This window comes from Lontra canadensis, unplaced genomic scaffold (assembly GCF_010015895.1).
Source record: "Lontra canadensis isolate GAN:19392208 unplaced genomic scaffold, GSC_riverotter_1.0 scaffold122, whole genome shotgun sequence".
Taxonomy (NCBI): domain Eukaryota; kingdom Metazoa; phylum Chordata; class Mammalia; order Carnivora; family Mustelidae; genus Lontra; species Lontra canadensis.
Genome location: NW_022631116.1, coordinates 213,118 through 228,784, shown reverse-complemented (window position 1 = coordinate 228,784; position 15,667 = coordinate 213,118). Strand labels below are relative to the sequence as shown.

The 15,667-nt window shown below is 48.1% G+C and overlaps 1 protein-coding gene across 1 annotated transcript in view; it reads left to right on the top strand.

Annotated features, from left to right (window-relative positions):
• Window positions 1-2,456: 2,456 nt before the first annotated feature.
• HS3ST3A1 (heparan sulfate-glucosamine 3-sulfotransferase 3A1) overlaps window positions 2,457-15,667 on the top strand; it is an 89,499-nt gene continuing 76,288 nt past the window's right edge. The window contains exon 1 of the mRNA XM_032841304.1: window positions 2,457-3,178. Within this exon, the coding sequence (XP_032697195.1) occupies window positions 2,580-3,178 (599 nt within the window). The 5' untranslated portion in view covers window positions 2,457-2,579. The remainder of the gene's footprint in view (window positions 3,179-15,667) is intronic.

The window sequence follows — 15,667 nt, the reverse complement described above, 5'->3', positions numbered from 1 at the left end:
CTGAAACCGTGTCTCCTCAACACTGTAGGTCTTCAACGTTCCCGTAAAGAAAATACCTGTTTGAAATGGGAAAGCATAAATGCATGATCTTGTATCCTGTTGGAGCTTTGGAAGAGAACGTGGAGACCATCATTTTCCCAAGGAGGAAACCAAGGCATGTTTGTTGGCACCTACGAGACTCTATAGGCTTTCAGCTTCATTTTAAACGGGTCTTTGTTTTTATGTCTTCCTTCTGCAAATCAGACTGAAATATCTAGAGAAAAACTTCACAATATATGACAGCACAAGACCGTATTAACACAGAACTGGTTTGTCGATATCCAATTTTAGGACACAAAGAGACAGCAGACCCTGGCAGTTTGTTCATCCTTGTAAAAGTTCATTGCTTTAAGGCATCGGAAGCTAATAAGCTCTTGGCTGCTTTGTAGAATACGGTGGGATTGGTACTTCATAAACATAGAACCACGTCTGGCAAAGGCACAAATACACCAGCGCCACCCGCCCACAGAGTTAAAATCACTGGATGTTCTTTAGAAGGGTCGGTAGGACCCCCCTGACTTCCACTTCCATGGTGAAATAGAGCACAGGGCGCAGGAAGGCAGGCGAGAACAAGGCTGGGAAGTCTCAGCAGCGGGCAGCTTAATTCCCTGTGAGGCTCAGGACGCGGTGCCTGCTGCGGGGGGGGGGGGGGGGGGGGGGGGGGGGGGAGTGGTCAGCGTCTACACTGGGCCCAGAAAGCTGCCAGTGTAACTTACACGGGTTGGTGCCCAGCTGTCAGGCTACCGCCCACATTGCCGGGCGTCCTGCTGAGACAAGGAAGCTAAGAAATCAGTAACAAATGGAAATGGAATAAAAAACCACCCCATGCAGGGTCCACGGGCCACCTCCCTCCATTAAACAGCAAGGTGATTTGTATCCCTTCCTGACCTACTCTCCGAGGAGTGCGTGAAGAGGATATAGGGTCAGGGGAGGCAAGAGAAAGAGGAAACCGCTGTTTGGGAAAGGATATTTAACTCCTTTACTCGGACGCGTGCGCACACGCCCGCGCGCGCGTCCACACACACCCCTACAAACACACACGCTAGTACACACAACATAAACAAATTCCTTCATCAAAAGGCATATGGATGTGAAATCGGAGCTATTTTTTTTTTTCTAAAACTCTTGATTTCTCTCCTCGATTCGTTTATTGGTTCGTTTCCTAAGAGGTTGTTCCTTTCCAGGTCCTGGGGAAACTCTCGATCATCCTGAACTAATACAAGGCAAGACCGGCAGAAGGAAAGACAAAATAAAATACTGCCGAGAGGCTAAAAGGCTTGCCTCCCGGCCCGCTGCCGACAGTTGGGAGTAGGTGCAAGCCGGAGCAGCCGGGAGGAATTCAGTGCGCCCCAGACAAACGGGGGCGTGGCGTGCCTCGGGGACTGGCAAAGGCAGCACAAAACTTCCAAAGGGCCCGGGAGGTGGCAGGGGGCGGGGCAGGGGGGGGTAGGATGGAGCGACAGAGGCGGGAGCAGGGACTCCGAGGGAGTCAGGGCTGAGCGGAGGCTGCGGGGTGGGTCGGGTGGAAGTCAGGCCCCGGGGATCCGGCCGGCCCTAGCTGTCACTCAGACTACCCCGGAGCCCCCGCAGACGCCCCGCTCGCCGGAAAGGGGGCGAGGCAGCTGCGGTGCGGGGAGGGCGGAGTGGGGAAGGGGCGTCGCCCCGGTCGCCCCCGCCCTCTCCGATGTCATTGGGCCGACGCTGCGGGGTCCGCGCCACCTTTTCTCCATCCCACCCCGTCCGCTCGGCTGCGCTCGTCCGGGGGCCGGTGCGGCCCGGGCCGTTGACGTCACCGCCAAGTTTGCTGCCCTCCGCGCCCCACGTGTGGTGGCGGCGACGGTCGGGAGGCGGCGGGGGAGCGTCTGCGAGCACAGTGGCGCGGCCGCTGACAGGTCCCGCGCAGCCCGGCTCCGGCTCGCCGCTCCCAGGTGGGGACCGAAGGCAGTTTGGAGCAGCCGGGCGCGCGCAAAGAGGGGTGCACGGCCCGCCGCGGGCCTCGGGTTCCCGCTGGGGCAGAGAGAGTCGGTGGGACCTCGCAGCGGGGCGCAGAGGGCGCGCCCGGGCGGCCACGGGCACGAAGGAAGGGACTATCGCTCGCAGCTGTCTGCAGCGCACGGAGCTCCGCGGCCCGGGAGCCTTGAGTGCCCTCCCCGGGACCGAGCGAGGGATGCAGGATCGCTGAGCGGGGGACCCGCGCCGAGAGGCCGCTCGGGGCCGGCGCTGAGACGCACGCCTTTTTCGCCGCCGCCAGGACCCCGGCGACTCTCAGAGAACCCGGGCGTCGAGCGCGACCCCAAGGCTCGGGACTCGGGCGAGTCTAAGACGATGGTTTCTTAAGCACCGCACCACGATCCCCTCCCGCCCCCTCGACCGGAGGCAGGGATCCCGCGCGGGGCGCCCGGGGCTCAGTCCCCCTGGGGCAGCTTGCACGGCTGCAGGGACGCACGGGCGATGCGGGGCCCCCCGCAGGAGGTCGCGGCACCCGGCGGAGTCCCGGCCTAGCATGGCCCGCGCGCGGCCCGACGTCGCCTCCGGCTAGGATGGCCCCTCCGGGCCCGGCCGGCGCCCACCCCGCCTCCGCCGAGCCGCTGTCCCGCAGCATCTTCCGGAAGTTCTTGCTCATGCTCTGCTCCCTGCTCACGTCCCTGTACGTCTTCTACTGCCTGGCCGAGCGCTGCCAGAGCCTGGCGGGCCCCGCGGTGCGGCCGTCGGGCGGCGGCGACGAGGCGGGGGCGCCGGGACGCGGCGCCCTGGCGGGAGGCCCGAGGGAGCTGGCGGTGTGGCCGGCGGCGGCGCACAGGAAGCGCCTCCTGCAGCTGCGGCAGTGGCGGGGACGCCGGCCGCCCGCGCCGCGCGACGACGGCGAGGAGGAGGCCTGGGCAGAGGAGCCCCCCGGGCTGGCCGGAGGTCCCGGCGGCTCCGGGGCCGGGAGCAGCGTGGCCGAGGCCCCGCCGGGGACCCTGGCCCTGCTGCTGGACGAAGGCAGCAAGCAGCTGCCGCAGGCCATCATCATCGGCGTGAAGAAGGGCGGCACGCGGGCGCTGCTCGAGTTCCTGCGCGTGCACCCCGATGTGCGCGCCGTGGGCGCCGAGCCCCACTTCTTCGACCGCAGCTACGACAAGGGCCTCGCCTGGTACCGGTGAGCTGGCGCGGGGCACAGCCGGGGGAGGGGTGGGGCGCAGCCGAAGCGCGGGGTGGGGGAACCCCGCTCCCTTCCCTCCGGGTTTCCTGCAGAGGGCAAAGGGTCCTCAGTGGTTGCTTTTGAGTTGAGGGGTCTCGTCCCCCGCCCCCGTGCCTTCTGCTTCCAGGGAGGTGGGTGTCGAGGAAGGCGGTGGGAGGGAAATTCTGGCCTTCGTGATTTTTTCTTTAGTCCTGGGGACTTCCTTTCCGTCACGCAGCCAATGCCATCTTTTCCTCCTGCTCCCTGAAAGTGACCCTGTTGTTAGCTAAAGGGGGGGGGGAGGAACTTCCTAAGTGAGAAACCTGTTCCTCAATCATTAGCCTTGCAGTCTACTCCATGCGCTCCCCAGAACGCCTAGTTTTTATTTCTTACTTATCTGCGGAACTAGCCCCTGGGGCTCCCGCAGCCTTTGCCCTCACGTCTTCATTTACCTTGACCCTTGGCCAGATCATTGTCCTGGGTGGTAAGTAATATCGAGACTTAGTAAAAATGTCAAGAACTCGGTAGAGTCTCGGTAGTTGGGAAATATATGTTCGCGCAAGTGCCAACAGCCAGTCAGGGGCTGTAAGGAGGGGCTCCTGGATGAAATAACTTTTGTTTGTGGTGAGGAAATGAGTTTTGGAAAATGTTCTCTAAATTTAAAGGGAATGCTACCTTGTGTTTTTGGCCTGGCTGAAACTTTCCTAAAGATCTTCAAATAATTCTTTTTACACAAGAGGTAGCCATTTATTTTTTTCCTTAGAAGAAGAAAAGGGGGAAAAATAAGGATACTGGTTACATTGTGAAAAAGCCTCCTAATAAAAGTTTAGGAAACAAGTGTGATTCGGATCTTAATCTTAAATTTGCCAGTCTTCTCAAATTTAGACCACCTTTAGTAATGGAATCAGCCAAACGCCAATAAATCCTGGTGTCACCTGGATTTTATTTGCCATAAAATATTGGCCTGTTTCTTTCCTCTGAGAACAACCAAAAATCACGTGGCCGGAAATTTCATTTTACGAAGTTTCATCTTGTTCATTAAGCATGCATTCTCTGTTATTTTAACTGAAAGAACATTGCGAAAGTGACAGCACAATTTAGATATATTTCAAAAGTCCACTAAACAAATAATTCATCTCCCAAACAGAAATGGACATGATCTGACAAGCTTATTTACTTGAGTCTGGTCAGGCCCACCCCCAGGTTGATTTCGGGAGCCGAATTTACAGTAACCCAACTTAGGAGAAAACATTGGGTCCTAAAAGTCAAGTTCAAACATTAAATACTTTTAAAACAGTAACTTTCCATTTGTTGGAAAGAAAAACAAACAACCTTCCCTCAATATAGAATATATATCATTTAAAATCATCAGGCACTTAAAAAATCCCCCTGTGTTTCTATCATTTATGTTGTATCCTCTGGGAAGTTCTTATAAAAATGACCTGTTGAGTCTGAAAACAACAGGTCCTTCTTTTTAGCACAAAGGCAGCTCTGTTTTTTCCATCAAGGACACAAGAAAGAAGTGATTAAAGACCCCTAAAACTCTTATCTATAGTCGTTTGCATTGAATTGGGCCTCGCATAGTGCTGGAAAGAACACATTTCAAGTCAGTTTCACGAAAGGTCTAAGACAATGTTTGGCTGTGAGGTGCCATTAAATGCGGTGAAATATTTAGTACTAAAACCCTTTATTTTCGTTTTGCCATATCGACCCTATTTCCATAAAGTAGGATTGTTTCTTCTTATTCCAGAAATGAGTATTTGAGGGCACAGGATATCTACAGACCTGGATCTTATTTTCTGTGAGCCTTCCTAATAAGCTCACGTAAGAGAAGGAAGGTTTCAAGGTAACTAGAAACACAAGTACTAACCAAAAAAAAAAAAAAAAAAAGGAAGAAGATGAAGAAAGGAAAGAGTTATAAACTTTTAGGTCACTCTCTCTTTTGGAAACTAGATGCACGCTGTAAAGTAAATCTCTCCTTGGATTGTTTCTGCTGGATTCCAACAGAGGAGTGTTATAAAGCAATTTATGGTAGTTACAAAAATAACTGTACGGTAGACTTCATGGTTTGCTGAATTTAATTTTCTAAGTGTCGGAGCAATGTCTTTGTTTTACCATTTGCAATGGTTTTTATTGGATGCATAAATTTAAGTTTAACTCAATTACATATAAAACTCTTACTTAAAAAAAAAAAACCCTCCACCTATGCAGCCTGGATTATGCAATTATTTAATGAAATTTTGCCACAGTTCTCTTTCATCTTGGCTCTGAACTTGGGAGTTTGACGTTTGTGAGAGAAACTGAAGACTAACTATGAAAAAAAAATCTCTTGCACGGAATACTACTTAACCTATATTAATCGCATGTTACTGCTTGCGTTTAGCTGGTGTTTACAGTTAGGGATTTGGTGAGGCCTTCCTGAGTCAGCCCCAAATTTGTAGTATGGGATTTTGACCACATACTGCTGACTCCCTGTCCCCGCCCCCCCAACCAACAACATGAACAGAAAGAAAACTGCAGCATTTGCACCCTGAAGTGAATTATGGAGGGAAAAAAATGTGTAAAATATTTTGTAGATGCTCATTGACATGGGACAGTCCTATATGTCCACTCGTGCGTTTTTTTCCCCTGGTGACATCTCACAGTTGGCTGTAATAGTTCGTTGTGGCAGTGCCCCCTACTGTCCAGACAGAGGGAGAAGTGTGTTGTTAGGAAGGCAGAGGGAAAAGCCATGGAGAATGAGTTTGAGAATGAAAACAAGGAGGACACCATGGCTGGGATGTTTTGGTAAATTTCCCTCATCAATTTCCACTGGGAGAAAACCTAAAGGACTTTGCAAATTGCACTGGGAGACCAGTATAATCAATTTCTTTCTTCCAGCAGGTTGGTAGTAAAGGCAAGAAAGTGAGTTTTTTTCAAAATCCCTTAAGAAAGGAAGTTACTCTGAATTGGTTTAAGATGTCCTAATGTTATTCTAGAACAAATGAAAACAGGCCGATATTTATATGCCAGGAAGTTTGTTAACGATCACAGGGGATGCTTCACCCCAGTCTTCTGCATGTGAATGAAACTCCACCCTGATAGGGTTTTAAAAAACATTCCACATTACTTAATTTAGCAGACATGATACCAGTGCAACAAATGTTTGTGGCTTGCATGTCATGGGAAAGCAATGCTTTGCAGTGAACAATCTGCATTTCCATTGTATGGGTGGCTGGTTCATAAAGGAACGTAGGGGATTGTTGCATTTGCTTTAAAACTCTGGATCCTTTTCTGGAATGTCAAATGCCTCTATGGTAGTTCAAAAGCAGGTTAGAAGTCAATAAGAAGGCCTCCCTCTCCCTGTGTATTTCTGCGCCAGCAAGGTGTGTTGTGTTGGGTTTTTTTTTGTTGTTGTTAGACCAACGACACCTATTTATAAAGTATTAAAGGTATGTGTGTACCCACACATATATGTGTATATATAAATAACGCTATTATTTTCTGTAACGTTTCCATCTCGTCTCGAATTTGGGGGCAAGATAGTGTTCCGTGTTTCTGAAAGTGCTAGTACTTTATGTGTTCATGTGTTTTCTTTAGGAATATTGGATAATTTGAGTGGAGAAGAATATCACTAAAATATTTTACTCTATAGCATCCGGGAAGATCAAAGATCACTCAACTTGGGGTTTAGGAGTTGGTTCTTTTCTCCCCCATGTCCACCCCAACTTCATCATAATTTTAAAATTTTCTGGCCTCTAACGATCATTGCCTTGTTTTCCAAATCCATTGAGGAGGCAGATGGAACGGAGGAACTTTCGGTTCCTATCAGGAGAAACCAGCCTTTCTTAGCAGCTGGGAGCAGCTGCAAAGTACCTCCATGTACAGTTTCCCACCCTCCCGAGCGATGAGCCCCTTCTGCACGAAGGGGTGGAAATGAAATTCGAGCCAAGGGAGCTGCAGAGTCTGGCCACCCATGCAAGGTCATAGGGACTGAAGTCCAAAGAGAGCTCTTCTGTCCTTAGAGCAGCATTAAGAACAGTGGGATGGGATGTGGGGTGAGGAGGAAAGCGGGCAGAAGTTGCTTTGGACTGCGGGTCTAGGGTGCTCATCTACAGGGGGAGAGGGTGCAGTTTCACTTGGGCGTAAGAGTTCCCAGGAGCTCTCAGGGACGATACACTCTCTATCCCCCCAGAGGCTGCAAACAGCCCCTTTGAGAAGCCGCCGTGCTGTCATTTTGTTAGCTGAATGTCTCCCTTCTGGGCTTAGCATCCCAGTAGACGACTCCCTGTCGTCTGTCCCAGTTCAGACAGCCCAGTTCCCGTGAGTATGTGTGTGTGTCCAAGTGTGCGGGTAAGAACAGGCACCGCATAGGTGTGTAAAGTGATGGAATTAGAAACAGGCAAGTTACTAAGTTACTGTCAAACTCCCGAGCACTATCAGCACTCAGGATATGCAACAGGCATATGCAAACAGCAACAACAAAAACCATGTTTGTTATGGCCTGGAACGGGGAATACCTCGCGTGCTCCAATATTCCTTTATAACAATGAGATTTATCGTGTGTGGATACGTTTCATGTGAAAGGCATAACTGTCTTGGAGCAAAAAACCCTCCATAATATGGTCCGCTGCCCTCCCCTTGAAAAGAGAACCCTCTGGGCAAAATATGTGTCTCGTATACATAAGTCTGTTGATTGGCCAGCAAGGCATACATGCTGGAACTGTGTTTCGGAGGGGGTCATGGGAATAAAATAATAAGCCTGTGCAATTAATGACACCAGGGGGCTAACCTTACATAGACCAGATGCTCACATTGCGAGGGGAAGAGTGTCACAGAGCAAACAAACCTCCTTGATATAAACAACGAAAGGGCCTCCCATCTCTAAGGGGGGAACCATGTGAACAACTGCAAATTGCAATTAACCATCAGTCCAACTGCCGGGTCCCGCTGGGAACTTTACGCACTTAGCACTTTTCCTTAGGGGGAGGACGTCTTCCTCCCCCACGTAATAGCAACTTGGCTGATAAAAAGTGTCCTTTCGGGGCGCCTGGGTGGCTCAGTGGTTTAAAAAGTGTCCTTTCTTGGTACATTTCCCGGTGATCCTAGACTCCCTGCTTTTCGCAAATTGGTTTCTGCTGGGGTGATGAGTTACAATTGTGAAAAGATTTCTTTCTGAAGCTATGCCTTTAATAGGGAATCAAAGTGGTACTGTAACTACATAATGTTGTAACTCCCTGCACCTCGCATTTGTGACAGTGTCTTAAGGTGCTGCACAGCACCTTTGCTAATTTGATACAGTTTTAAGAATCTCTGTGTTAGATCATGATACAGTTAACAGATAAACCTGTGTGAAACCAGAACTGAGAAATTGAGGAAATGCAGAGTTCAGTGACCTGACCTGAAGCATCTTCCCAGTTGCTGGTCTCTGGTGATGCAACACTTGATTTTTTTTTTTTTTGCATTAGTCAGAAAGGTCATGACCACTCTGCTGCCCCGTGATCCCTTGAGGATAGTATCCCAAAAGTCCAGGCTTGACCTGTTTCAGAAGCTGTCAGATGACAGTGAATGTTAAAAAAAGAAAAAAAGAAAAAAAAGAGGGAGTGTTCATTATGAATGAAATCTAGTACTTGCCACGAGCTGTGTGATTTTCTTGCATAGTTGAAAAATAGAATCCTTTTCTGCAGATGGTGGAGGGCAGCCCACTGTGGAGGTGACATGTAGCGCCACCTAGTGGGAGGGAGAGTCAGCAAGGGACCCAGGCCACCGCTTGAACTTGGAAAAACCTCAGTTATCAGAGAGAAAGTGCTGTCTTAATTAGGGAAAATGGGACAGGTCACCTTGGGAAGCACCTGGAGTGTGGATTGCCTGTCTAGCGTGGCTGAGCTGTGCTTTGCCTGTTTGAGCTCACTCCTTCTAGGCAGAGTTTATTCTTTGGAGAGTAATAAAAGAGACTTGCCTTCACCATAAACCTGAGAAACAAGAAATAAATGATTAGGAGATTTTTATTAGAAATGCGCATGAGTGAAAAGGAATGCCAGATGCCCCAGATTAGTTTTGTTAGTGTATCTTGCCTCTGTTTCTGAAAGCCGGCCTCAAATGAAAATACTTCCAGATGATTTTATTTTGACAGCCTAATGCAGCCTTATTCCTTCCCCTGTGGTGTACAGGCCCTAGAGGAGGGTCCCCAGATTCCTAACAGGCACCACATAGAAGCATGTTTAATCCCGAATGCACGGAGACACACTATGAAGATCCCATGCACAGGGGATGGTGTCACAGGAGGTTGCTTTCAGAGTCCCAAAGAGAGAATCCTTCCCGGGACTGCAGCTCCTCTGTGCCCGGGGAGGGCAGGTTGGGGGGCAGGGGCAGTGGTCAGGTGAAAGTTACGCAGGGAGGAGTGGAAAAATAGGAACACTACAGAGGAGACCCTGGCAGACCCCATTATAGCCAGGTGTTAAGGTTAATACCGCCTTGTTATCACACGGAGATCGTGCATATCAGAGACAAGAGACTAACCACTAGTGACCAAACACTGTGCGGCACCCTTGATTAGATCCCGATGGAAGAATGGGAATTACAGGGCTAGTCTGTTCATGGAATGATACCAAGATCAGTTCTGGGGTTTGATCATGGTACGAGAATAATGTGAGATGCTAACTTTAGGGGAGTCTGGGTGGAGGGGTATCTGAGAATTTTCTGCACTTTTTTTTTTTTTTTGTAGAGAGAGAGCGTGCGCGTGAGCAGGGGGGAGGGGCAGAGGGAAGATGCCCAACAGTCAGGGGGCTCAATCCCAAGACCCCGGGATCATGACCTGAGCCAAAGGCAGACGTTTCACCAACTGAGCCACCCAGGCACCCTGGTGCTATTTTTTTTTAAAACAGTCTTACTATCTAATGCTACTTTAAAACCAAAGGAAAAATAGCCACATCCACAAAGGGAGGAGATGCCTTATGGCATCACGGGCGAGGGCTCTGATCGCGGGACTCCTCTGCTCTGCCCGCCGGCTCCAGTCTCCGCCCTGTCCCTTCTTTCCTTCTGAAGGCCCCCCCCCCCCCCCCCCCGGCGTGGGCCTACTGGCGTCCCCTGCCCCTGCCAACACCTGTCGCTTCCAGACAGGTGCTGATCCTTCCCTCAGCTCATTCCCCAGTAGAACCGGCTCACGGCTCCCCTCCTAGTCTCCTGTCCCTGAAACAAACACAGAAACTGTTTCGTGTTTCCTTGCTTCTCTTCTCTTAGGGCTGGTGCATGTTATAGTGAAGGCAAAATAAAAAGTCACCCACCCCTGACCAAATCCTGCTTGTTCTAAAACTTTGGTGATGTCCAGGACAGGTTTGGAGAGCACAGAGAACGGCAGTTAGGGGTCACAGGCAAATCCGTCGTGGGCGTCTGGCTGTTTGGCTGCAACATAGGAGAAGCAGTTGTTGGGTAGGGAAGCTGGTCATGGGGCTGAATGATTGCTCTCGTGGCTGAGGTCCGGCACATCTCAGATCTTCTTGCCAGCTTCCCTTTTCTGTCCGCTCACTTGACCTGGTGCCTTTGGTTTACACACTGTGGCTTAGGAGACCGGGCGTGGGAGCAACACAGACATGGAGTGATCCCAGGGTTCAAGGACAAGGAAGGACCGGAGAAAATCCAGCTTCTAGAACACTGGAGAGCCAGGACCTGGGCACCCAGGGGGGTTCTTCCCGCTGGGACTACTGAGCCTGGATGTCCCGCGTCATGAGATTCAAACGTTCCGCCTGGGGGACACCCTGGCATTTTCTGCTTCTGGTTTTAAACACACAGTTGTGCATTGGAGATTCTGGTTTACCAGAGTAATGAAAATCTCCCTTGAAACATTGCCTTTGATGTTTTTAACAACTGTAAAAATAGTGTTATCCACATTACATCTTTACTTAAGCAAAACAAAACCGGGCGCACTGACTCTTGAGACACGAAAAACCTAGTGTTTCCTTTTAGTCGTTATTCTCTTTCTTGATTGGATCAGTTTTTTTTATTTTTAGAGACTGAGAGAGTGGTGGGAGGGGCAGAGGGAGAGGGAGGGGGAAACTCCTATTAAACAGACTCCACAGAGCCCAGCACAGAGCCCCATGCAAGGCTTGATCTCAAGACCCTGTGACCATGACCTGAGCCAAAATCAAGTGTCAGGAGGCTTAACCAACTGAGCCACCCCGGTCCCCCACCGATTGGATTAGTTTTATGAACCCGTTTTGTGCAAAGAGCAGGCTACTAATGCTTGTGTAGATAAGACAGTTTCTGTGATTTAATACCATTCTCTACTTGGTGTTTGGCATTTTTCCATCTTAGTCGCTCTATACTTTTCTTCGTGCGTTTTGAACATTTCTTAAAAATAGCAAAATATTTGAACCTTGAAATGGACATTTGATGAAATATAGCCTCCTAGTCTCTATTCCATTGATTTCTGCTCTGCTTTTTGTTTCCTTTCTTCTGCTAACTTTGGGTGTGGAGCTTCTTTTCCTGGTTTCTTGAGATATCACGTTAGGTTGCTCATATGAGAACTTTCTTTCCTCTTGACGTAGGCACTCGTTGCTCTAAACTTTGTCTTAAAACTGCCTTAAGAGCACGGTGTTCTATCTCTCCATATCCATGATATTTCCAGTTTTCCCCTTGTTATTGATCGCTAGTTTCACACCATTTGGTTGGAAAAGATACTTGACATGGCTTCAGTCTTCTTAAGTTTGTGAATACTTGTGTCGCGGACCAGCACGTGATGCACCCTGGAGAACATTCTGCGTGTGCTGGAGATGAATGTGTATTTTTGCTACTCTGGTTGGGATGATCTGTGTATGTCTTTGAGGTCCAGCTGGTCTAAAGGATCATCAAGGTCAGTGTTTCCTTTTTGATCTTCTGTTTGGAAGGACGATCTTTTATATTAAATGGACAGGAACGATTTAGTGACGTTTGGTGAGGCCTTACCTTGTGCTGGATGTTACCGCATGTAGTCTGGATATCTTATTAATATGATGACTGTTATTAGATAAATCCTATCACTTTTTGCCTTCTAGAGATCAGGAAAGAGAGGCCCAGAAAGGTGAAGTAATTTGTCCAAGGTCATATAGCCAAGTCAATGGTAGGGCTGTGCGGGATCCTGGGCCAGCCCCTCCCCACCAGAGTATTTTGTTGGGTTCTCAGAATTACCCCTGTGTGGTTCTGCCAGTGGCTCCAAGATTGTGGGGATGGAAAGGCTGCCCATGGGATGGGACATGTCTGATCCTGGTCTTGGACCTTTCGTTAGAAAATTGGGCAATGTACTGATACATGGTTGGAAAAATAAATTTTTCAAGGTAGTTCTAGACCTTTGTGAATCTTTTAATCCATATGGAAAAACTAAACCACTTGCGTGTTTGCTCAACTTCTCTCTCTCCATCTCTTTTTTTACAAAAGTAATCTGATGACAAAATCCATCTTCCTGAGCGTAGCAAAATCCTGGCCGTTCACTTGGTCCCCCTCTGCCACCCGTTAAATACAAACAATTTAACTCTGAAAAAAAACCAAAAAAACAAAAACAAAACACAAAACCTCTTAACTATGAAGTGGTCCACATGAGTAAGTTTCCTCCTAAACTGCTGTATGGGAAAGCCAAGATGGTGTTGGACAAGCAGTCGGAAGGCTGGGAAGGCTGCTTGCTGCTCCTGGCAGTTGGGGCCTGGTAAGCTGGGGGCTGTGTCTCGTGGCTCCCCTCATCCCGTCATTACGTCCCGTCATTGCCTGTAAGAATCCACTGAACACGTGCCTGATCCTCCTGAGTACGGCTGAGTCACTGCCAACGTCCTGTTTTCTCACTCTTCCCTGTGTGTGTACATTTTTTTCTCCCTCCCTCCCTCCTCCTTCCTTCCTTCCTCCCCCCTCCCTTCCTTCCTCCCCCCTCCCTTCCTTCCTCCCCCCTCCCTTCCTTCCTCCCCCCTCCCTTCCTTCCTCCCTCCCTCCCTTCCTTCCTTTCTTCCTTCCTTCCTTGATTTTATTTATTTGAGAGAGAGGCAGAGAGAGCAGGAGTGAGGAGCACGGGGAGAGGGAGAAGCAGACTCCCCATGGAGCAGGGAGCCCAATGATGCCGATGATGCCGGGGCTTGATCCCAGGACCCTGAGATCATGACCTGAGCTGAAGGCAGATTAACCAACGGAGCCCCCCAGGAGAACCCCCTTGTGTACACCTTTTGATTGACGTTTCTTTTTTTTTTTTTATTAATTGAGGTATGCTAATAATGTCCATTAGGGCACAGCCTAATTGTCACCCCAAAGCATGATTCTGTCTATCTTCATTATTATTTTATTAATCACATCATCTAATTGCTTCACTGGCAGCCGGTCATCATGAGCGCCAAGCCCTTTACTCTAGTGGTCAGGTCATTGCTATGTAAGACATCGCTGGTGATGTGAATTTCCTTTGGTTCCAGCCAGATAGGATCATAGACTCTAAAGGTTGCTGGAGTCAGAGGGTATCTGGGAGATAAAGACTGTCTTGCTTACAAAGGGTCTGCCATGCCTTGCTCAATGTTCAGCTAAAAGACAAGAAGGGGCTTCTAATTCTGCAGTACTGTTCTGGAGAGTACAATTAAGGAACAATTCCGGGGCGCCTTGGTGACTCAGTGGGTTAAAGCCTCTGCCTTAGGCTCAGGTCATGATCCCAGGATTCTGGGATCAAGCCCCACATCCGGCTCTCTACTCAGCGGGGAGCCTGCTTCCCTTCCTCTCTGCCTGCCTCTCTGCTTACTTGTGATCTCTGTCAAATAAATAAAGAAAATCTTTAAAAAAAAAAAAAAAGAAAGAAAGAAAGAAACAATTCCGTATCCAGAAGATACAAATTCGCTTTTGGAGACTTGGCAACTATGACAGAAACGTTCCAAAGAATGGAACAAGTTATAGCATTACATTTTGCTCTTTCCAGAATGCATGATTTAAAGCATTGAATTGAATTGAGTCAACGGTCAATTTGTCTTTCAGCGGCTGGTTTTCATCTCAGATGACTTACTTCCCCAATATTTCGGTGCGTATAGATTTGGGGACCCAGCTAGCATGATTGGCCTGTGGATCCTCATCAGTAATTTGTATTTTATGGTTGGTGCCTGCTTGGTAAAGATTAGTAGGGGAAATCCCAGTACAGACAGGAAGAAGTTTGCTTTTTCTTTCTTCTTCTTCTTCTTTTTTTTAAGTTTGCTTTTTCTCTCTTGAGTGTTCAGAGTAGGAAGTAATCAATCAAATTATGGGAATAAAATTCCTTTACCCCTTTTCAGTGTTCTTACTTGGATTAGATCTCTCCTTTCGATAAGAAATATCAAAGTTGCCAGGCAGGTTTGAAGGACAAAGTCAAAAACGATGGATGTGTTTGGTATGGTCATAAATCTTTGCAGATTCTTACGAAGTTCATGAAGTTTAAAAAAAGAAAACCAAACAAAAAAAAGGGTTAAGCTATAACCAAAGCTAACTGTGTGCCTCATCATCTTTCCAAACAGGAGCCTCATCTGTTCTACCTTGATAGTTTAGAAGGTTGTGGCTCTAGGAAAATGCTGCAGAGATGACATTATTTCATTTCCCAAACAAAGCTTTTGAGTAAACAAAATCTGGCCTCTGTTTCTTTTTCTTTCTTTCTTTCTTTCTTTCTTTCTTTCTTTCTTTCTTTCTTTCTTTTTTTTTTTAACTTCCTGGTGGACTCTTAATTATTCTTGTTCTTTGATCAAATGCTATGGGTTTTTCTTTGCTTTCTTTCTTCTTCTTCTTTTTTTTTTTTTTTTTTAGAAGAAGTAAAAGCTACTTGTTTTTCTTTCTAATGAGATCTCACTCTTTCTTCTTGGTGTGGAAGGACTTGGGATACAAAAGTATCTGTTAAAAAACTCTCCCCAATGCCTGAGGGTTACTAGAAAGCCCTGCTAGGGTTTAATGATGGAAACAAAACAAATTGGATCTGTTTTATATTTATCTTGGGGGGGAGGTCATGGGGAGCTAATGCCTGTGATGAAAATTCTTGGGATTTTCAGGTGCATTTGCCCTGTGGCAGAGGGTGGCGAGTTGGCAGCAAGCGGGGGAGAAATCGCTTCTCAGCTCTAGCTGGTGGTTACCAAGTAAGAAAGTAGACTCATTATTTCCATGCCCTCTGATTTTTCAAAATAATCTCAGAATACTGGCTTTTTAAAAAACATAATTGAGAAATGATATAATGATCATGAGAAACCCAAAACAATGCTAAAAACAAAATTGTGCGTCGTGGGGGGAGCTGACCAGTCTCATCTGAAGGTGAATGGTGGCTAGTTTATAACCTTCGGTCTGCGGTGAAGATGGAAGGAAGACAATCAAAAAAGCTGGGGTTAAACCAAAAGTTTCCTAAACTGTGAATCATAAGACATGAATTTATAATGAAATCCGTAATTATTTTTTAATTTTTTTTTTAAGATTTTATTTATTTGACAGAGAGACACAGCCAGAGAGGGAACACAAGCTGAGGAAGTGGGAGAGGGAGAAGCAGGCTCCCCA